The sequence below is a fragment of the Schistocerca serialis genome, chromosome 8 (genome assembly GCF_023864345.2).
Source record: "Schistocerca serialis cubense isolate TAMUIC-IGC-003099 chromosome 8, iqSchSeri2.2, whole genome shotgun sequence".
Lineage (NCBI taxonomy): Eukaryota > Metazoa > Arthropoda > Insecta > Orthoptera > Acrididae > Schistocerca > Schistocerca serialis.
The window spans coordinates 578,530,807-578,555,363 of NC_064645.1; the positions used below are offsets into that span (position 1 = coordinate 578,530,807).

The following is a 24,557-nucleotide window of genomic DNA, read 5'->3' on the forward strand; positions in this document are numbered from 1 at the left end:
TGGAAGAAGTTGTTCAACAGAAATTATTTTAAATTGCTTCGCTGCCTGATAGAGATTTGATGTTGTTGGGCAAATTATCAAAAATTTTTATTGCTGCATACTGAACTCCGCTCTGAGCTACTGACAGTTTTAACAATGAGCAATGAAGGTCATTTTCCCCTCTAGTAGCTATACACATCACTGTTCTTCTTAAATGTGCTGACCACATGCTGCTCCATACCGCAGAGGATGAAGTGGTGGTCAATCGCACCCTATTGGCCCGTGTAGGAGTAGAACGCGGAATTTTAGCTTAACTTTTTCATGACCATGTTGACGTTGGAACATGATTTCTAATTTGGATTTGGAAAAACATTAATTTTCCGGGGGAACTTATTTTCGGACTATACCACATAAAAAGCGAATACCATCACTTAAACATGGAATAAGTAAATGATTAAACTTGTATCACGGGGCTGGCCACAGGCGAAAATCTGAAAATTGTACAAAAACAATAGTGATGAAATGATAATTAAATGGACACCCTAGCTGTAAACAGGCGCCGGACGAAGTGGCCGTGCGATTCTAGGCGCTGCAGTCTGGAACCGCGAGACCGCTACGGTCGCAGGTTCGAATCCTGCCTCGGGCATGGATGTGTGTGATGTCCTTAGGTTAGTTAGGTTTAACTAGTTCTAAGTTCTAGGGGACTAATGACCTCAGAAGTTGAGTCCCATAGTGCTCAGAGCCATTTGAACCATTTTTTTTGCAAACAGGCGTTGATATACTTCATTTCTAGCAAAGCTGCATGGTCATAAACGGTAACTGTTCTTTCGGGAACATATACTACCGTCATATATAGTTAAAATATGGCTTCCCGGCCATTGACATTCTTGTGCGAATGCACATGCTATGCCCGAACTCGTACGGGACTTGGTAGATTAATCTGCCACAAGTAATGAGTATGATGGGCAAACATCTATTAGGCGCACTACGAATGTAGTGGTGTGGACATATTGGGAATGTGAGTCTCACGGGGAGCGTGCAAGGGATAAGTCCCTGCAGACGCACTATCCTCTCTACCCTCGGTGGCTCAGATGGATAGAGCGTCTGCCACGTAATCCCGGGTTCGAGTCCCGGTCGGGGTACACATTTTCAACATGTCCCCAATGAAGTATACCAACGCCTGTTTGAAGCTAGTGTGTCAATTTAATTATCATTTCATTTCTAGCAAAGCTGCATGGTCATCAACGGTAACTGTTCTTTCGGGAACAGATGCTACCGTCATACATAATAAAAGCAATAGTCTTTATTAATGTAAAGTCGTTTCTCAGTGTTGCACTCTAAATAAGGGTGGAAGGGGGATGTTCACAAAAAACTGACACTGTTTAAAAGATGTTCCAAATTCACAATTTTGAAGATCTGACACTGAAATATTGTACCATGCTTTACATGAAGTCAACACATTTACTGTTAAGTTCACTCAATTAAAAATATATATAACTTTTTTATGGAATCCTAATGTTTTATTTTCGAAAAATAATATACGCACATTTTTCTCAAACTATTCAAGCGATTTCTACAAAATTTTCTCTACTTAATCTTTCCGCATAAAGTAAGCTTCTCTCGTGAGATTCTTTGAATATATCGAACAGAAGAATTTTAATAGTTTTTAATTTTAATTCTATAAGTATAACATAAAAAATTATTAAAATTCTTTGAGTATAACATAAAATTTGTGCAAAATTCCAAGGACTTTGCCCTATATCTCAGCTTACAACGATAATTCCAAAATACTCTTGAAACAATTATTTGGGTTTATAGAAATAAGTGTACAAAATTTCGTAACTCAAGCCTTCATAGATTCTGAGAAAGAGGTACACCAACTTTAAAAAAACATAATTTTCAGGGAATGCCATTTAAAGATCAGTCTAACATTTTTTTTCTTGTCACCTCTTCAGAATGCCCCCGATTTATAGCCAAGGTCCTCTTTCCCTTCAAGACTTCTCTTCTGGTTTCTGGTTACCTTTCAGCTGCAGAGAGGCATGTAAAACTACTTTTCTCAAGATGTCTTGAGTGAAATTTTTCTATCTCAAAGCTCATTCTTTCTAATACCTTCATCCTCCCTACATTCCTGCTATTACGTACAAGAACTGCATCATACTCGAACACTTTCGTAAATCTGGGTGAGTAACACAAGGCAAGACAAGAAGTGATTCTTCATAAACAAACAGCTGGTTTGTTATTGTTTCTGAATACGGAACACAGTCACAGATGACTTGTAAAACCAAAGAGTGTATATGACAGCCTTCTGAATGCACCCCGTGCAAGCCTGCTTGAAAGTAATCCATGGAATCGTTATTCACTGAGGTGGTATCGTAATGCAGCTTCAAAAAGTGGGCCTGGCCAAAAGGTCGCGTCGGATATTTAACTAATTGCAGCCACTTTGGACGCGATTTCATCATTCAAACTTTGGGAAGTTACTGTCCATGACTTCTACTAATAAATAAAAAAAAAATGAAATTGAAAATCGTCGTTTTCGGTCACTTTGAAGAACGGTCCCCCTTAAAGTAAACTTATAATTCGGCTTCTTTCCACATCCCACAGAACACTCTCCATGGGTCTATGGAATGCGACTAATGACATGTATAGAGTGCGTCGTGCCTCTGGCTCCGTGTGAATGTGAGGAACGCTGAGGCAGCGTCGCCGGAGTACTGTGCTGTACTCATCTCGCCGCTGCTGCTCCTCGCCCCCCCCCCACCTGCCGGCTGCGGATGCTGGAGAGAAGTTGCGGCGCCTGTCCTCCCTCCAGCCCAGCCTCGTGCCCGCTGGCCTGGCCACCGCACGGTTCGTATAAATACTGGTACACAGGCGCGCGCGTGCGAGTACGACACCGCCGCCGCATCGCACCCAGGAGCCGCGAATCATGTCTGCCAGGTCAGTCTCTCGAACGTCACCTACAGCACAGCTCCGAGACCTGTAAGCTGAGATGACACCGCATCTGTCGCTTGCCAGACGTTGCCCTCGCTTTCACCTTTCACTTATTCACTTGCTTCTCTCCCACTCGTCGGCTACAGGATGATTCAAAAGAAACAGTCGTAAATCATGGTGTGGTATTTGTATTAAGGACCATTCGGAGGAAAAAACGACTTACAAACCCCGCTGAGGCCGCCGACCATTGTTAATGTAGCTAATCTAGTGTCAACAAACAGAAAAGCGAAACTTTTTGGCCGATTGTGAGCCGAACTGAGTCTCGCACTCGGGACTTTTACCTTTCGCGGGCATGTGCTCTACCGTCAGAGCGATCCAAATACGACTTACAATTCTTCTTCACAGCTTAAGTGCCGCCAGTACATCATGTCCTATCTTCATCAAAGCTCTCCTGTGAAACTTCCGTGAAGTTTGGAAGAAAGGAGATGAGGTACTGGCGGCACTGAACCTGTGAGGACGGGTCGTAAGTCATCCTTGGGTAGCTCATCGGTAGAGCAATTGCAAACTACAGTCAATGATGCCGAGTTCGAATCTCGGTCCGACCAACAGTTTTAATCTGCCAAGAAGTTTCATATCAGCGCACTCACCGCTGCAGAGTGAAGATTTTATTGTGGAAACAGGAAAGCGATTTGAACCTGCGTGGGATTGTGTAAAATTCGGGGTGCCATGGGGGTCTGTTCTAGATCCGTTGCTTTTTTGATAGATATCAGTGATCCGCAAGTAAACTTGACAGTTAAAAACGTTTCTCTTTACAAATGACATAAGTAGAACGTAACGTAAATGATCTAACTTATAGGGTGGTCGATAATATCAGCACGTGGTTCTCGGAGAACAGGTAACGTTTTGTAATTTTTCCGCCGTTCACAACAAATGGGGAAGGGCTTTGCATATGACTAGGAACAAGCAAAGTTGGAGGGTCCTTTGCTTTTCTCTCTCCCCCTCCCCCCTCTTCTCTTTCTCTCTCTCTCTCTCTGATTCTCTCTCTCTCTCTCTCTCTCTCTCTCTTTCGGAAAACAGACCAACATTCACGGCCGGCCGTTGTGACCGAGCGGTTCTAGGCGCTTCATTCCGGAACCGCACTGCTGCTACGGTCGCAGGTTCGAATCCCGCCTCGGCCATGGATGTGTGTGATGTCCTTAGGTTAGTTAGGTTTAAGTAGTTCTGAGTCTAGGGGACTGATGACCTCAGAAGTTATGTCCCATAGTGCTAAGAGCCATTTGAACCATCATTCACCTGTAACAAAACGTAATCCATAGAATACTTGACACGGACCACTTGTAAAACCAAAACTTAAATGTTGCAAGGCGGTCGAAGAGCAAGAGAAGACGTCATTTTTAAATTCTTAGGACTAAGGGAACATGATAAGCTTTCTTTTCAGATATCACGTGGAAGATCTTCTGCAGAAGTTGAAAGCTGTCGTCTTCACTATAACAATTATCTCCCTCGCCTCCGACAAAGAATTGTGAAGCCTTCTTTACTTTGCTTGCTGTCATAGTATTACCTCCTATGTATCAGATCTCCTTGCCATCAACAATAATGTTTTTAATCCAGAAATGGACCGTTGCACAGATTTGTAGTGTCAGCTCGGGAACTTCGTGTACGCCATTGCTTAAGTGACTTAGAATTCTAACTCTGCAGTCGCTGTTGTACACTACATCCCATGAAATTTGATGCTGACTAATTCAGAAGGAACTGCGACATTCTTTCAGTGAACGCTAGTCGGCAAAACGAACTGCACTTGGATAATACATCCCTAAGCGTTGGACTACAGTATTCACTAGGTTTCACTTTCAATAGGCTTCCAGTGGAACTAAAAACTGAGTGATAAACCCTAATTTGAAACCTCTCCTTGTGGCCTACTATTTTGTACAGGAGCTCTTCGCTGTAGTTGAGAAATTTTGTCTGTAATGTGTTGTGCACTCTCTCACATTTCTTTCGCCTATTATTTATTGTTCAGTTCCTTTGTTTATAAATTTTTCTAATCAGCATAATGTACGCTATGTACTGACTTCATCCAGGACCAAGGAGCTTTGTTTCCCATGGTTCCACGGAAGCTGAAAAATAAGTAAAATAGAAATGAAAATAACTGCATTGCTCTGTAACTAGCTGCACACCAGGGGAAATTCCTCTTGTAAGAGAAGTATTTCGTCTTTGCAAAGAATAATTTCCATCGATTCTTGATGTAAGAAATATTTGAGGACAGGAGCAGGCCAGTCACTTGATCCTGTCCTTCATCATTTCATATCTTATGATAATTTTGTCAACACTACGTAATCATTATTTCCTACATATTGTCTGTTACTATTATTTTCAAGTTCATGAGACCTCTGTGTTTACGGGTTTCTTCTGTGGTTACTGTTTGAACAGCGTTCAATTTGTTGGACAATGTCCTCTCGTTAATACACAACACCAAGTCAGAGAAAAGATCAAAAAGGTGCCGAACACTACTGTAAACATTATTGTATTGGATATACTTTGTTTGGGAAACCGTATTTCGTATTCTAAAACAGAAGCCAGTGCTTTCTAATGGGAAGGAAATTAGGCTAAATAATGTTACAATATCATGCATTTGTAAATACTCCTGGCATCACAGTGATTTAAACCTACTCTAACCTTTCTAATACATACAGGTCAGAACTATAAGGCACATCAGTCCACGCAAATTGTTTTGCTCGTATAGTTTCGTCTCTAACCTCAGAAATATCCTGTTTTGGCATTCCGTAAATAACAGTCTAGGCAGTGACAAAGAATATATGTACTGCTCTAGTATTATTTCACCTCTCACTCATACCGTTTGTGGATAGTGTGTGCGAAGAATGTCGGTACGCTTCCTTTACAGCCACTAATTGCAACGTCACGCTCATTACGTTAGATGTATGTGAGAAGAAACAGATGTTTCTTCATTCTCCTTGTAACGTACGAGTTCAGCATTTTAAGAGTAAACACTTATGATGCCTTACATGTAGCAATCGTAGCCGTCTGTTGAACCATTCTGTTACGCTCTCGTGGTAACTCAACAAACGCGAAAGAGTCCGCGAATCTCTCTACCTATCCCGATAGTTCAACCTGCTAAGGGACCTAGACGGACTTATAGTCAATTCCTCAAAGAAGTGTACGCCGTTATCTGTATGAAATAAAAGACATAAATACATGTTGACATGAAAATAAATGTGATTACTAATTGAGCAATTACCTAATAGATAATCCAACCGCCGCCATCATCGATTATAGTTTCGCACCTTTTTGGCATCCTTTTCACGAGATTTTCTGCATATATAGTCGCTAACGACCTCTGTATCGTCATGATATTTTATGACAGCTGCTTCAAAGCATGTATTGGCTGTCCTTTAAGCTTCATCTTAGTATACGACCAAACATTTCGATTGGGTTTGCATCCGGAGACATCGCAGATCAATCCATAGTGGACACCCCATTGTCTTGTTTCCACGCTCTACAGAGACGACTGCGATGTTTCGGATCATTGTCCCCTCGAGGCACTCAGTTTGACTCGTTCGACCAAACAGCTTCTTAACGGACCTCAGAAGGTATTTCTGATAAATATTGCACATTTTTCATCGTTTAAAGTGGCTGTAAATAAGAGCAAATACCCAAAACTTCGACCGACAAAACATTCACCTGTCAAACTGTTTATCTATACACTGCGCAAAAGCGCATTGAGTACAGATTCGAGACCACTACCAGAGATGTCACTGCGGACGTTACATTTAAAGTTACGGGGTATACTTTCTTGTGGAACTGACTCTACAATAATACTAAATAAAGAGGGGGCTTTTAAACGTTTCCCTCCTTAGTTGAATTTCGATGTCAGTGGAATATGATAGTGAATCTCAATGTTTTACATTCTAATAACTGAGTTTATTCACTCAATCCATTTTAAATAGCTCTGCAGAGCACTGTTATATGTTTTGTGGTTGTGACAGATTCCAGTGATTCACTGTCGTAAATATGGACGAATAAATCTGCACTTTAGAGTATTTACTTCACCTTACGTGATTTTTATTTACGTCTTTGATTAGTTGAGATTGTTTACAAAAAAAAATTCTTAAAATTGCTCTAAGCACTATGGGACTTAACATCTGAGGTCATCAGACCCCTACAACTTAGAACTACTTAAACCTAACTAACCTAAGGACATCACACACATCCGTGCCCGAGGCAGGATTCAAACCTGCGGCCGTAGCAGCAGCGCGATTCCGGACTGAAGCGCCTAGAACCGCTCGGCTACAGCGGCCGGCGAGATTGTTTACACCTAACATTGTCTGCAGAAATTCCTCCATTTAATTACACTATGGAACCGTCAAAGAAGTGGCTCAGAGAGCCGTATATAGCATGTCATTCACATTCATCGTGCATAATAACCTCTTGCCTCACTCCCTTGCGGTAAGCTCAATGTTTCTGACAGTTGCTCTTCTTTGAAGGTGGGAAACTGAGGAATTGACTGCAGAGAATACAGCAAGAGCTAGAAATTAACGTACAAATAAGCCGCTATTGGTCATATACGGTTTTATTTATTTGAACAGTTTACAACATTGGGTATAAGCTTCGTCAGATATTTGTAGCTGTGATGCCAAAACATTAAGTATTTCAAGCTGCGCTCGGTGTCATCGTCCGTACTAAGTATCGTATACATTCGGAAAGTGATACAAAAAATGAAGAAACGTAATGGAAAAGAGGAGGTTGATTGTTCGAGAATGACGAAGTCTTTTTTTAAAATTCTTTTACATTCTTCGAAAAGACTTACGTACAGAAAAGTTTAGATTTAGCTGAAAATGTAATCTTTCTCGACATCTTTGTTCTCTAACCACAAAACAAGCGTTTTCGCTCTTAGGAACAGATCATTCCTTCTTTCGTATGGACTTTTCGCCTTCATGTCTGAGTTACCTCGTAATTTCCTCAACTACAGTTAAGAGTGCTTGCCACATCAGCATGTATCACAAGTACATATATCAGTTTGCTTTGCCGTACTCCAACGCAGTGTTCTGTGATAACCGCCAGGGGAAAAAATACCCAACCATGTCATTTGCGACAGCCAAGCAGATGTTCTATCCAGGTAGTATCTACACCGCCAATGATGTATTAGAAAAATCAGGACTTGGGCTGAACGAGTAAGTATTTGTCAAGGTCAGTTCCTCTCCGAATGGTCGCGCGGATTCGTTACAGCAAAGGTATTTCACGAGAGAGTATCAGGTTTTCTAGCAAGAAGAGGAGGGTTGTGCAGTGTGATGAGGTTTCAAAGGGGGCAACTAGTTTTAACGTCTCATCGAAAACGAATTCGTTACAAACGGAGCACAAGCTGGGATTTGGGCATGGTTAGTAACGGGAATCAGTAACCCGTTAGAAGGAACCATACCAGCGTTCGCGTCAGTCAGGTTACTGGAACCACGAAAAACTGAATTCTGGATGACTCTATGGGTATTTTCAGGTTGCTATCCCAGAATGCGAGTTTAGTGGCTTATCCATGGTGTCGTCTCCACTTTGGTAGTGCCGTTCCAAGTGAGCCAACATTCCAGCATAAAAATTCCTACAATCTTCAGTTTTCTAAAGCCATGCTGCCGACGATTTTTAGGAATCATACACTCTCAAGAATACTGAACAGTACATTACATAATAGCTGTCCGTAACGCGTCCTTAAGTCCAATCCGTGAGGGAAACTTAACGGATGTGAGTAAATCAAGTTATACAGTCGTTATTCCCTGGACGGCAATAAAAGGACAGAATATGTGTACCACAACTGTCTGCATGTTGTGCTGTTCAAGTGAATGTGAGCGAAAGTGTTCTAAATGTTGGCTAATCGTATAACTGAGGTGGCATTTGGGAACCAGCCCGGTATTCACGTAGTGGGATGTAGGAAACCGCCTAAAAACCACATCCATGCCGGCTGGTGCCATGACCATCGTCATTAATCCGCCTGGCGTATTCGATCCGTGGCCGGCGAATCTCCTCATCCCAGAAGCGGTGTTCAACACCCACGGCTAACCAGGCGGGTAATTAATAGTGAAGGCAATCAAAAACGTCTTTGTTTATCCACTGTGGACATGAGACAGAGGCTAGTCAAGTATTTAATTATCAAATTCGCCAAAAAGGGTCATCAATTGAGGTGTTATATTATTTTATTTTCGCTACCAGTTCATTATGCCATCTTCAGGATGGCAGTCGAGTCTTCGAAGAAAGCACTTGAGCTACGAATTCACAACGTCCAGAAACATATGGCCCTAGTATGCCAGTATCGATTTTCGAGAGCTCTGGGGCCTGAAGATGGTATAACGAATTACCAAAACGGTAGCGAAAATAAAATAAAATAACATCTTAATTTCACAGCTGTTTGGCGAATTTTGTTGTTAAGCAATCAAAACGTCCCAGCAAGCTTTATTAGTAAGTCCTGATTTGGATCAAATTGACCCTATGGGCCATCTTGGAGAGTGTGTCAAAAATGTTCAAATGTGTGTGAATTCCTAAGACCAAACTGCTGAGATCATCGGTCCCGAGACTTACACACTACTTAAACTAACTTATGCTAAGAACAACACACACACATTCCCGAGGGAGGACTCGAACCTCCGGCGGGAGGGGCGGCGCAATCCGTGACATGGCGCCTCAAACTGCGAAGCCACTCTGGGCGGCCGAGAATGTGGTACGAAGCCATCTAAGGCGCTAGTGTGGTCCAAGGTGGATAGGTTGGGCGGGGACTATAGTTTGGCCTCCAAGGTCACGTGACCACAGTCCTCTGAATTTTTCTGTCTGAGGTCATCTTGAAAGCACTCTGTTGATAAGGGTGAAGAACTAAATCAGCGAATTGTGCAACCTCTTTTGAAGATTTACAAGACACTAAGCAACAAAGGAGAATTCAGTATTGCAACGACGGACGAAACATACTATTTAACAAAGACAAGTGTGCAGTGAATTGTAACATCTACGTATATGTTGAAGCAGTTTTGTATCTTTTGTTAAAATAAGTCTTGTGTGAATTTTGAGCCCTATCAGATTCGAATTTAATTCAGAAGTTTACGTTTCAAATACTTTTGGACTAACTAGGACAATATTTCATGCTGAAGTCAACGGCGACTCGAAAAAACACATTCACATATGGATAGTTGGCGGACCCATGTGTGCTAGAATGTTTTAGCTTCTTTTATTGTTTCCGCTATTAATTATTTCCAACCTGTATGCGTACATCGTGTGGATGAATGTGTGGTGTACCCTTGTGTTCATTCTGCTGTCAATGATTGTGAAACAAAAGGAAAGAATATGGTAAAATCCGGTCTGCTGGTTCGAATAGCATCAAGGATGGCACTGTGGATAACGGCCCCAGGTGACGGGAGGTGACCCTCCATTTATAGTGTCACAAGTAAACTGAGGAGAAGGTTGGGATCTAGTCCATGACGTTGCAGACCAGAAACTTTAAACCTGCAGCTTCCCTTGTCGCCCAACATCCTCCAGGAAGATTTCTTCCATCATCAGTATTCGAATCTGCTTACTCTGTATCGAGCTCCACCACACTCGTGTGTGTGTTGTGATCTGAGCTGCTCTTACTCTGAATTAAAGGTGTAAACTCGAGACGAGTCGCATCAAGTCTCAGCAGAAGCACGAAATGGTAAATAATTTTTCAACACCCATTAGCGACAAGACTTATCCACCGCAAAAAACGCCACATATCGCAATGATAGGACCTGGGTCATTTTTGGAGGAGATGGATTAGTTTTGATAATTTTTTTGCTTTGTTTTTATTAATCTGTTAGCCTTCCATATTAGTCTCATGGGAACGAATGCATTCTTTGGTCTTGACACGGATTTAAAAATAGCTTTACTGTTCTAGCTGAGACCACCCCTATTATAAAAACAGGACGACAATGTCTGCTTCTAGCAGCTGCTGCTTCTGTCGTCGTCGTCATTTTATCTTCGAAACACGTTGATACTTGCAGGGTTATTCAGTCAAGGAGCTTTCCAGAGCCCAGTATTCTGACGTAACACCGTCGTTCTACACTGGACATTACAGAAGAGATTCATGGACTTGCGCAACTTCACTAATCTTTGTAATACGTGTATCTGCGAAGCGACACCACTACAGCTCACGTTTTCACCTAGGGTCCAAAGAATGAGTTCACGTGAGTAGCGTGTTACCAGCGACGGAATACGGCTCCGGTTGAAATATCGCCTCGTATCCCTGGGAAGGGAGGTTGCTTTACGGGGAGCCTCCTGTAAACTACGTGTATTCCAGAAGGGCATATCATAGCACTGACCCAATCATTTACTTTAGATTGCACTTGTACCGAGTAACTCAGTGGTTTATTTTAACAGACTAAGACAGATTTCAGTCCATAATCATTTCGATGCTCACGGGAGTATATAGCAAGCTGGAAAACAAATAGTTTATTAATCTCAATATACTGTCAAATTACCAAATACTTTGATTTTACAGTGAATGGCTTAGTTCTGAGTGGCAATAACATCATCTTAATAGTCCTTAAAGGATGAGAGAATCATTTTCATGTCATAAATATAGACATCATCAGTCAGCTGATAATACACTTCCCAAATTCAACTTAGTTACTTTGTCCTACAAGCTGATGCACATTTTGGTTTACCGTGATTCTCTGGTAATCTCCAACTTAACAAATACTCTATGCCGTTTCCGCATGAATATCTTATAATATATATATTGTATTTAGGCATACTGGCACACGAAACGAAACAATACTATTTGCACAATGAATAAATAAGTGTCTTCGGAAAAGAGTTTAGTCTGCTTTATAAAGGATGAGGAATCTACAATTAACCTCTACAGACGAAAGTCGCGACTTGACGTTTACTTTCAGCAATCACTGGTTATAGAAGTGGGAGAGATCCTCTTCGGAGGACGAGCATCTATCGCAGACTTCTTATACTCCTTCCGACGCCGACGCTCCATCAGCCGAGGTTAATGGTTTACGAAAGGAAGGGGGCACCCAGGTCGTGCTGCTGAAAGAACACGCTCGACCAGTAACAGCAGAGAGTAAGACATGACGTACTCCGATGCAACCGTTACCTCAAGGTAGGCCAGGGGCGCAGAGGCTGGGATGATGCAAGTTTCACGCTACACATCTCTGTACTGCAGCTGTTGTCCGCACGTACAAAATCTTTTTCGCAGATTGTGCAACGATTATCATCGATTGGCAGAGATGAGAGACTGAGGTAGGGAACAAATCTGTACGATACGTGAAGGCTTTAATACGCTGTGAACACAGTTTCAGTTTGCTTCAGAGGCATCCGTTACACGCATTTGTACTACTGGTTCAACCATTAGGTTGAAAGCATCGGTAGATTTATAACCCACACGGTGGGTATCGATTGTACGCTTGAGTTTTACAAGGTTGCGCCACTATACCAAGACCGAAAGGACAAGGGGATGTGTGCTTTCTTTTTCCAGAGATGTGAGAAGGAAATTTTCGTCGGTTTGTTGAAGGTGACATTCTATATATAGACCCTCAGTGTCTGACATTGCGCTGGAATCAGTAACTGGAATGAAGTCACTGATCACTGCATAGGCTGCGGCCCAGTCCTCGGGTTATGTTAGGTGGTTTCTTGGTTGTAACAGACAATAAGCTGGACGAGTTAGGAGTGGTCTTATAAAATATGAGAAAATGTTGTGCCATTTAGCGGTTTTGAGTGGTATGTCAGCAGCATCTGCTCACACAACTGTGCACAGACTGAAGCTTTACAAGGGAACGGTAGAGAATAGATTGACTAATTCAGATTATGCTGCTCATTGTCAGTGCTGTAGCTGACTATTGCAGTCTACGAGTGATGGGGAGGTTTATCTTGAAATGTTCTTTGTCCTGAAGAAATGTTACTGCTGCTTTCGGTTATGTTTATTTGCAGACTGAAACGGCGAACGAAAATTTTGTACCAAGGTTGTGATTAGAACGCGGGTCTCTGCTCACTAGGCAGATGTGCTAACCACTACACCATCCTGACACAGTGGCTTTGCACAAATACATGGACTACGCTAGCAGACCTCTTTCCCCAAACCGTGCAGTAGTGCAAAGCCACTATGCTAGAGTGGCATAGTGGTAAGCACATCTGACTGGTGATCTGTAGACCTAGGTTCGATTCCCGGCCCTGGCAGAAGTTTTCATTCATTTCTTTCTTGTGCACACATACATAATAGATTTTTGAGACTTGAAAAGGTTTCTAGCGTTGGTTTCAGACAAGAGCCTCCATTTTGTTCGATGCTGTGGTGTGAATGGGAATTTGGATTGTGGAGGGAGGCAGGCTAGGGTAGTCTGTGCTGTTTTGCAGTGTGGCATACTGGCTAGCACATCGGCCAAGTGATAAGGAGGCCTGGGTTCGTATCCGCCCTTGGAACAAATTTTTAGTGGTCGCTTCAGTCTGCATATGTAAATCATAGATGACGAAATAAATCTCGGGTGAACAGCATGGTGCGAGTGTACAAAGGACACAATATTTCGGCAATCGACCTTGTGTGCTGATTTATTTCGTCATGAAATACGCCTGCAGAAATTGAAGAATATATCATAGATATCTGAGACTTGAAAAAGTCTCTGGAACCAAAACGTTTTACTCTTACTGGGCTACCTGAACTCAAACAATTATTGGTGTTGGAGTTCTGAAAATTCTCATCAGTTACAGCAACAGGTTGTGCATGACTTGAAAGCAGTAACTATTATTGGACGAAACCATTAACTTCTGACAGGTATGTGAACAATATACTATAATCTTCTTTTCGGGGAACTAACAAATAACAAAAATACCTGTGGTATTTCATGCAGGAGAATGCTATGATATTGTTGTGAGATTTTTTTGACAATAGGAACGTTCTCGTATCACTGTCAGAGACGCATTGATGGTTTGTACTCTTTCCTCGTGATGCACGATGCTTTTGATATAGCTGATGACCATTTTCAGTACTCCAGCGTCTGCTGTTACGCGAGTATACACGCCCTGGTAAAAGCAGCCATGCTTGATCGCGAAAAATTTTCTAGGTCACTGTCTCCATCAAGCACAGACTACAACAGTCAGTTGCAACAATAACACCGAGCAACAGCAGCTGAACTGGACAATCGATGCTCTACCATTGCTACGTAAGCTTTCCGTTTTAGTTTGTGCGCGGCTCTGTCAGCAGGTCCCACTGACCCTCCAGTTTGAAATGCGCAACGATTTTCTCCGACTCCCCTCGTACGCCGCTCTTAAGTCGCACGGTTTCCTCTGATAAAACCTATTCGCGACGTGCCACAATATCAGGAACGGTCCACGGCCTAAGCGACAGTCGGAGGCTCCTTCACAGTACCCGTTCCCATACAACGCCAGACACGGTGCTTGAATCGTACGTGAAACATCGTACAATTGCTTCAGTCAGTTGGAAAAACCTTAATGAAACTGGCAGGTCCAGGAGCCAAATCACTTAAATGTCGTAGATTAGAGCGCGCACACACGCACGCACACACACACACACACACACACACACACACACACACACACACACACAAAGTGCACGTTGCAAATTAATCCTACCATTGTTGATCGTGCACCCTTCACATCTGACTTTCCGTATATGTTGGTTTGCCCAGTCTATCTCATATTGCCAACATGTGCGCATACGACATGTATGATCAAGTCTCTAGATTTATTTAATAATGTCTCAAAATGTAGTCCCTAAAGGTACTGAAAAATCAAATTTTACAAGAATAACCAATCTTTTATACCCATTTAATTTAACTGAGCATGTCTGCAATAGACATTTTAACTGAAAGTGTCAGAACATTACAGTAGAAACTTTTCTCTACCGATCGTGCAGAAGAACCGACTGCACCCCATGCAGCTTAATAACAGAGAGAGAATGTTTAAATAAAAGTTAATTCACATTTATGATCGCAGATTCGGATTGTTCATAAAACTACGAATCGACTGACATACGGCGGAGGTTGATCTAACTATTATTACGAAAGCCGGTGAAATTAATTGTGGAATAAATGGTATCAAACCAATTATCTCCAGCAATTAGAGGCTACCGTCGGCTTGCCTAATTAGAAGGCTGTCTTATCATGGGGGCTGAGTAGGATGGCCGAACCTTTACTTGGAAATCCAAACCACAGCTACTTCCCGGAACCAGAGTATTGCCTTTCTCGGAATGACGACCTCTCTAGTGCCCCCAACTTCATGAAGTCTGGCTTCGCTGGCCGAAGCAAACAGTAACTGCCACTCTGGTCAGGTTGGCCATGGGGCATCCTTCCTGCCGGCGGACGCATAGACTACTGTGGTGCTACGTCGGCGTTAACAAGTGTCGAGAAGGGAGGTCGCCATATCAATCGGTCGCAGTTTTTGGTTGCAGCACGTCGTTGCCCTTGCTATTGCGAGTGTTGCCCCCCATTTTAAGGTCCTTCCTGCACTTTGCAACAGCTATGGAAAGCAACACCTGTATACGCAGCTTTGATTGGTAATACTGCCGCGAGTATTTCGGTTATGATTCCACAGCCGGTAGGCGTCATAAAGCTAGACCTGCTTTCGCTATAGGTAATTGGTGCTTCCCTTCATGGGACTCAGTCACCTCGGTTCTCTTGGCTAGTAATCATTTTATTGTAGCTCTCAGTGCACTCTCTCTCTCTAGACATGAGCTGACAGAGTTACACAAAAGCTCGTTTTTGTTTCTCTTACTTGCTTTATTTGTCTTGATATGCGGCAAGACATTTTTATACCAGATTTCGTTTAATTAAGTATGGAGTAACTGTTTTTATATTGAAACACGCTATCTCCCGTTCCAATGTGTTTTTCGAACAATGTATTTAAATATTTACCGGTCTGCCTGTCGTCTGCTCTGTACATTTCCCTGCTGTCGCCTATAAATATTCTTTTTAACTCCCAAAAGCGCCTACTATACGAAACAGAGGCATTTGACGGCATGGTCAATTTGCAGGCGAGGCCAAGTGTTCCAGCTAACTGGGAATCAGTCCTGCCGCCACGTTCAATTAACAGAAACACTAGTATCTACAACATTACCTCTCTAAATTTTTCCTTCGCATCTGATGAGAATTCAGAATACTAAAGCAGTGCACAAAAGTAGGACACTCTCCTCAGACTTACTCCATATCTACTCTGACGCCATATACTTTTTTCTAACCTTTGTAATGTTTCGTAGAATTGCTCTTAGATGTTTAGTCTCCAACGGTTTATTGTCAATGCTTTAAATGGATATTTCTAGCATCTTCTACGATTTATATGCATTATTTTGCGTTTATCTTCATATTGGGGGAACTACTTTAGGTCCTTGTGGGTTATGCTGCAGTTATTCGGAGATGATAAGTTAAAAATAACTAACATGTGAATTCCTACTTCATCAACGTATCTCCATAAGTACTACGGAAACCACCGTACTCTTTGTGGCGGAGAATATGTAGTGTAACAGACCCCTCGCTTCACCTTCTCCCTGACCCCTCCCTGACCCCCCCCCCCCCCATATTCTCTTTTGTAATACACATCCGAATGGTATGTGGTATGTGGGATGAACGACCGTCGCCATGTCTGCGGAAGTCTAAAAGTATAAGCTATACGGTTCTTGGCTCTTGCCATTACGTAAAATTTCGAAATTTTAAAAGTAAGCCGTTTCCGTAGCATCTCTGTGCGGAATATCTGTGAAGCACTCACGCTGACTGCATATATAAGTGATGAATAGTGTAGCTCTGCGAGTCGTTTTCGCCTCTTCCACTATTCTTGTTGAAGACTACACACTGATGAAAAGCACTAAAAAATCGGCCATATCAGCGGTTCTTGGGCGATCACCTCGATGGAAGCACTAAACTTCATTAACTTCTTCTTACAAGTGCACAGCTTAGTCATCTAGAGTCTAATTTAACCGTTTCTTATCCGAAAACCTCTCGCTAACCCCGATATGTAATGTAATTGTCATATATACTCAGTCGTTGCGACGTCAGCTCGGGTTACTGTTCACTCATGTTACATATCATCTGTCAAGCTCTTTTATGAACAGGAGGAAAGAAGTTACCTTGCGTTCTTGCAGCATTCCACGCCTACCTCTGCGCATCCACAAGGCCGCTCCCATAAAACATAGTGGATGACTTTGGAGCAACTCCTAATACGGAATGCAGCCTTACTTTCCTTGAATGTAAAGCTGGTTTTAATTGTCATTTGTCCTTTAAGTAGCTGGAGGTCTTCGCTTTGTTCCACTGGGACAAAATATCTTAGGCTCTTATATATCACTGACGCATAACCTTTAAGGGGCAGCCAAATGAAAAAGACACAGATAGGAAAATAATTAAGTGAACTATATATTATTTCAAAAGTGATTGCCTTAACTGTTAATATATTTATCCCACTGTGAGACGATATGGCCGTTGCCTTCATTGACAAATGTTTGCTGTTATCTACGGAGCCATGATCACCCAGTCGCGCACTTCTTCGTCCGAAGCAGATCAATGGCCACAAATATCTTACTCCAGGGCTCCAAAAATATGGAAATCGCGTGGTGGGAGATCGGGGCTGTATGGAAGATTGTAAGGGCTTCCCAGCGAAGTTTCTGCAGAGTACTCGTAATTCAAGTCGGGGGACGTGGGTAGCTAAATCATTCGCTCACAGTCGCGAACAATCGTACCCCAGTTACATGGCACATTGTCCTTCATAAAAGTTCCATCGTTTTTTCGGATCATGAAGTCCATGAATGGCTGCAGATAGTCTACAAGCAGCCGAACATAACCATTCCCAGTCAATGATAGGTTTAGTTGAATCAGAGAATCCTGTCCATGCCATGTAAATACAGCCCATACCATAACGAAGCCATCACCAGCCTGCACACTGCCTTGTTAACTACTTGGGTCCATGGCTTCGTGGAGTTTACGCCGCACTCGAACCTTACCGTAAGCTTTTACCGACTGAAATTGGGGGTTCATCCGACCAGACCACGGTTCTCCAGTCGTCTGTGGTCTAACCGATATGGTCACGAGCTTCGGAGAGGCGTTACAGGCGGTGTCGTGCTACTAGCAAAGGCACTCGGTCGGTCCTCTGCTGCCATAGCCCATTATCGACAAATTTCTCCGAACTGTGCTAAGGGAGCCGAGCGGTTCTAGGCGCTACAGTCTGGAACCGCGCGACCGCTACGATTGCAGGTTCGAGTCCTGCCTCGTGCATGGATATGTATGATGTCCTTAGGTTAGTTAGGTTTAAGTAGTTCTAAGTTCTAGGGGACTGATGACCTCAGCTGTTAAGTCCCATAGTGCTCACAGCCATTTGAACCATTTTGTGCTAAGGGACAAGTTCGTCGTACATCCCACATTGATTTCTGGAGTTATTTCACGCAGTGCGCAGTGTTACTTGTCTCTTAGCTCTGACATCCCTACGCCAACGCCGGTACTGTCGGTCGTTAAACAAAAGCCGTCGGCCACTGCGCTACCCATGGTGGGAGGTAAGGCCCTAGATTTGGTATTCTCGGCGCACTCTTCACGCTGTGGATCACGGAACTCTGAATTCCCTAACAATTTCCGAAAAGGAATGTCCCATGCGTCTAGTTTTGGCTACCTCTCCGCGTTCAGTCTGTTAATTCGAATCTTGCGGCCATGATCACGTCAAAAACTTCTTCACATGGATCACCTGAGTGCAAATGACAGCTCCACCAATGCATTGCCCTTTTATGCCTCGTGTACGCGATTCTATCACCATCTGTGTATATACACATCTCTATCCCATGACTTTTGTCACCTATGTGTATATCGTCAAATTTTCAAAATTCAAAGTATTTTCAAAATTTCACAACATCCAAAGCATTTTTCCTAGTATAATTCACTACTTGTATACACTATTTTCCAGGGCGTCCCTAAACTAATGCCGGCCGGTGTGGCCGTGCGGTTAAAGGCGCTTCAGTCTGGAACCGCGTGACCGCTACGGTCGCAGGTTCGAATCCTGGCTCGGGCATGGATGTGTGTGATGTCCTTAGGTTAGTTAGGTTTAATTAGTTCTAAGTTCTAGGCTACTGATGACCTCAGAAGTTAAGTCGCATAGTGCTCAGAGCCATTTGAACGTAAACTAATGAGAATATCCACAGGCACACAGCTGATCATTAAAACTGTAGCATGATTGTCTCTTGTAACAAACATTAAAACAACGATGGGTGATATGCATTCTTACACATCCAAATTGTTAGTTTTTCATAGAGACCGCCCAAAGTGGGTTGGAATTAATGTAACTCTGATTAACGCCGCTTGGATTCTGTGTATAAGGAAAGGATTACGTAGAGAGTTTCTCATTGAGAAACTGCATTTGAATGGCGGTTGTCTGTGTGGAGATACCTGGTCCAAGAAAGAGAAAAGGGTACCGCACACGTCGGAGTTCGATAGTTACACGATTTTTACAAATCCTCTCAGCACTACAGGAAAACGCGTAACAAGATAAGCACACCACACAAAAATTAGTCTTCGCCAGAATACATCACAGTGCTACCGTGTAACTCTACCTCCGCCGGCCTGGGTGGCCGAGCGGTTCTAGGCGCTACAGTCTGGAACCGCGCGACCGCTACGGTCGCAGGTTCGAGTCCTGCCTGGGGCATGGATTTGTGTGAAGTCCTTAGGTTAGTTAGGTTTAAGTAGTTCTACGTTCTAGGGGACTGATGACCTCAGAAGTTAAGTCTCATAGTGCTCAGAGCCATTTGAACCATTTAACTCTACCTCCAGCTTTGATAGTGGCCGCAGTTCCGAGAACAAGAAGGTACACATTCTTCTTCCTCTTATCGAGCAAAACTGATCATTAAACCCTGTGGCAAACAAATCGCGTGATATTGACTACTACGTTTCACCAAGCGTTCCAAGTAGTTTCTGACATTTTCTGTGGCAATAAGATCTTATAATTTACCGAGACAGTCGACATAAGGTTGGGCACCAGAGTGTTGGTCAAAGCAGGAATATACGTGAGCAGCCCTGTGAACAAGTGTTTTGGCACCTTGGAAGACATGAGTGTCCATTGCACACTCATCGTGAGGATGTGGAAGAAAGGGCAACGCATGGTCACCGAGAATGACGATAAAAACATCGTGGATTATGTTCACGGTAAACTGAATGAGCGAGCTCAAGTCACGGCGCTAAAAGTGCCCCAAGCCGTCACAGAACCACGTACGATGAGGATTACATCCTCCATACACTGCGTGTCAAATGTCTCGGTTCACTCGGCGCATCACTCCATTTGAAAAGAGGCAAAGCGACAGCTCGTCGTAGCACACCACACGCCTCCAGTAGAGCACTCCCTAGTTTCTGTGTTGTTCTGTTCGCCGTAGACGTGAAGCTTGATGTGCTTGTGTGAACAATGGCTTTCTGCGAGAGACCCCACTCTAAAAGGTTACTGAAAGCAGTTCCTTTTGGTATGTTCTCACATGAAGTGGTTGAGATGTACGTGCATTGACAGAGGGCAGCAATTCCTATCGCACCTGAAACCAACTATCATTGACAAGGAGCGACATTCGTCTGCTGTCCCTGTTAGCCAGGACCAGCAAACCTAGCATATCCCTTAAAGAATTGATTTCCCATGTACAGCTTCAGACGTCTGATTACTTTACAAACGAGTTAATGCGTTAAATATTTGTCCTCAAGCATCTAAGCGAGAATAACTGTGTGCAGGGTTTGAACTAACGCTCAAAATTTTCTTGGTAGTCGATAGTGTTCTCATTATGAAACACTGGATGAATATAAGCTGAGTAATTTGCTCTCCATTTCAAGAAGGAAATAGTTCCCCACGCATGTCCATTTTTATACCATATCTCCTGAACTATATGTCGTATAATGATACAATTTTGCAGGTATATTCAGCGATATACACTGAAGCGCCAAAGAAACTGGCATAGGCATGCGTATTCAAATATAGAGATATGTAAACAGGCAGAATACGGCGCGGCGCTGCGGTCGGCAACGCCTATATGAGACAGTACATGTCTGGCGCACTTCTTAGATGGTTTACTGCTGAACAATGGTAGGTTATCAAGATTTTAGTGAGTTTGAACGTGGTGTTGTAGTCGGCACACCAGCGATGGGACACAGCATCTCCGAGGTAGCGATGAAGTGGGGATTTTCCCTTACGACCATTTCACGAGTGTGCCGTGAACAGCGGCAATCCGGTAAAGCATGAAATCTCCGACGTCGCTGCGGCCGGAAAAAGACCTTGCAAGAACGGGACCAACGAGGTTCAAATGGCTCAAATGGCTCTGAGCACTATGGGACATAACTTCTGAGGTCATCAGTCCCCTAGAACTTAGAATTACTTAAACCTAACTAACCCTTAGGACATCACTCACACCCACGCCCGAGGCAGGATTCGAACCAGCGACCGTAGCGGTCGTGCGGTTCCAGACTGTAGACCAACGAGGACTGAAGAGAATCGTTCAGCGTGACAGAAACGTAACCCTTCCGCAAATTGCTGGAGATTTCAGTACTGAGCCATCGACAAGTGTCAGTGTGCGAATTATTCAACGAAACATCATCGATATGGACTTTCGGAGCCATAGGTCCACTCGTGTACCCTTGATAACTGCACGCCACAAAGCTTTACGCCTCCACTGGGCCCTTCAACATCGACGTTGGACTGTTGATGACTGGAAACTTGTTGCCTGGTCGGACAAGTCCCGTTTCAAAACCGAGCGAGGTGGCGCAGTGGTTAGCACACTGGACTCGCATTCGGGAGGACGACGGTTCAATCCCGTCTCCGGCCATCCTGATTTAGGTTTTCCGTGATTTCCCGAAATCGCTTCAGGCAAATACCGGGATAGTTTCTTTGAAAGGGCACGGCCGATTTCCTTCCCTATCCTTCCCTCACCCGAGTTTGCGCTCCGTCTCTGATGACCTTGTTGTAGACGGGACGTTAAACACTAATCTCCTCCTCCTCCTCCCGTTTCAAATTGTATCGAGCAGATGGTCGTGTACGGCTATGGAGACAACCTCATGAATCCGTATATTCAAGCTGGTGGACGCTCTGTAATGGTGTGTGTATGAGACACCTTGTACGTCTAGATACGACTCTGACAAGTGACACGTACATAAGCATCCTGTCGGATCACGTGCCCATTGTGCATTACGACGTACTTGGTCAATTCCAGAAGGACAATGCGACACCCCACACGTCCAGAATTGCTACAGAGTGGCTCCAGGAATACTCTTCTGAGTTTAAGCACTTCCGCTGGCCGCCAAACTCCCCAGACATGAACATTATGGAGCATATCTGGGATGCCTTGCAACTTGCTGTTCGGAAGAGGTCTCCACCCCCTCTTATTCTTAAGGGTTTATGGACAGCCCTGCAGGTTTCGTGGTGTCAGTTCCCTCCAGGACTGCTTCGGAGATTAGTCGAATCCACACCACGTCGGGTTTCGGCATCTCTGCGTGCTCGCGGTGGCCGTACGTGATATTAGGCAGATGTATCAGTTTCTTTGGCTCTTCAGTGTGTGTGGATACTGTCTACAAACTGTGTTGCGAATAGAATCGGGAGTAAAGAAATAATAAGTTAAAGCGTCATGCGTGATGCTGCAGTTTGTATGAACAGCAAATAAGTAGTAAGCGATAAACTTGTTTCATTTCCATTACATTCTAAGGCGATCGGCAGCGAGAAAAAGTTCTTAAGGTTTTGGAATTATGTGTATAGTTTGACGAAATTGAAATTACGACATTAGCCGCAATAACAAAATCAATCAATCAATCAATCAATCAGTGACGACAAGTCGAAATTTGTGCCTGACCAGGACGCGATTTGTGATTTCCTCATTTACGCGAGTGGTCGCCTTAACCAACTTTATTTCGAGTCATTGTTCTCATCATTTGGTCTGAACAGACTTCACTGACACCCCTTTAAGTTCTTCGTAGAATACCTCACTCAGTTTTTTTGTTGTTTTTTATTTATTTATTTATTACAGAGGGCAGCCAGTCGTCTGGCCAAACACGTTGGGCTACTGTGGCAACAAACATTCGGGCTAGCCGAGCACGCTTCACGGGAAACCCAAATTCCCAACTTGTGGCACACTACATACTTAGCGCATCCTGTCCCTTACCGTCATTGCTAGCAGCCTCACTCAGTTTCCCGCAGGAGGTCGGACGAAGATTACATCTGCACGGATGAATATAGTCCGCATATTTGCTCGCCGTCACTGATTTATTGAGTTAAATCTTTTACGTAATATTATACGCCATGGAGAAAATAACAGTGATCGATCGCGAAATCCATCATTTTATTACGTTAGATCTATATTTCAACTGTTACATAGTCATCTTCAGTGCATATAACGCCGGCCGCGGTGGTCTAGCGGTTCTGGCGCTGCAGTCCGGAACCGCGGAACTGCTACGGTCGCACGTTCGAATCCTGCCTCGGGCATGGGTGTGTGTGATGTCCTTAGGTTAGTTAGGTTTAAGTAGTTCTAAGTCCTAGGGGACTGATGACCTAAGATGTTGAGTCCCATAGTGCTCAGAGCCATTTGAACCATAGTGCATATAACAACAGGTGATATTATTTCCAAAATGTCACGTAATAAACATATTGGTTCGAGCAGAACATACAGGAGTCTAACATGCTCTACACTGGCCAATATAGTCTCTTACGTGACACTTTGGTCTAATATAACCTGTTGTTATATGCACTTAAGAAAATTATGTAACAGCTGAAATCTCGATCTGTTCTAATATAACTACTGATTTCTCAATCTATTACTGCTCTTTTCCCCATTATCCACATTCAACGTTGGCTGCGAACAGAGGGATAATATGGATTCCAATCTGATTGTAATATTAAACCTCTTAAAGAGCAGATTACGACAGAACTACAAATTTTTAAACAAGACCAACAAATTTATTGAATAGTGAAAATCCAATTGTTGCGGCGCCTGGAAGGCAATCTGCAACTAGCATCGGGTTCCGGGAGAGCGCTTTAGTAATACTGATCTTTTTATGATCAGGACATTGCTGTCACTGGTACACCATTCCTGGTAGTCAAGTTAGAGGCTACACGTTCTGCGTTGACACAACAACAAATCGGACAACTTCATTCACAAGTGTGCCTGCTGGTACGCCAACGCCATAGCTCCTTTCTGTTTTTCTGTTATGTCTCCACGTTGAACCGTCATACTGGTCTGATTCCATGCAGCCGAATGGCACATACACGCACTGTTTCAATGCCATGAATTCTGAACATAAGCGGTGCGAGTTCAAATGGCCGCCTTGTTTTTGTTCCGTGAGACTGAGGGGCAGTCAGACGTGACAGATGGAGAAAAGTAAGCGAGCTGTTTATTATTTGAAAAGTAATCGCCATAACTGTTTATTCATTTACCTTGATGCGAGACAAGACCGTCAGTGTCTTCACTGAAAAAAAAAAAAAATATATATATATATATATGTTTGCAGTTCCCTACGGAACCATGATTGTACCGACGCGTGTACCTCTTCGTCCAGGTCCGCAGCTCGTGGTCTTGTGGTCACGTTATCGCTTCCCGAGCACGGGGTCCCGGATTCGATTCCAGGCGGGGTCGTGGGATTTTTCACCTGCCTCGAGATGACTGGGTGTTTGAGTTGTCCTCATCATTTCATCATTATTAATGACCGTGGCGAGATTGGACTGAG

The 24,557-nt window shown here is 43.4% G+C and overlaps 1 protein-coding gene across 1 annotated transcript in view; it reads left to right on the plus strand.

Moving 5' to 3' along the window:
* Nucleotides 1-2,868: 2,868 nt before the first annotated feature.
* Nucleotides 2,869-24,557, plus strand: part of LOC126416291 (uncharacterized) — a 172,362-nt gene continuing 150,673 nt past the window's right edge. Inside the window, exon 1 of the mRNA XM_050083944.1 lies at nt 2,869-2,910. Within this exon, the coding sequence (XP_049939901.1) occupies nt 2,900-2,910 (11 nt within the window). The 5' untranslated portion in view covers nt 2,869-2,899. The remainder of the gene's footprint in view (nt 2,911-24,557) is intronic.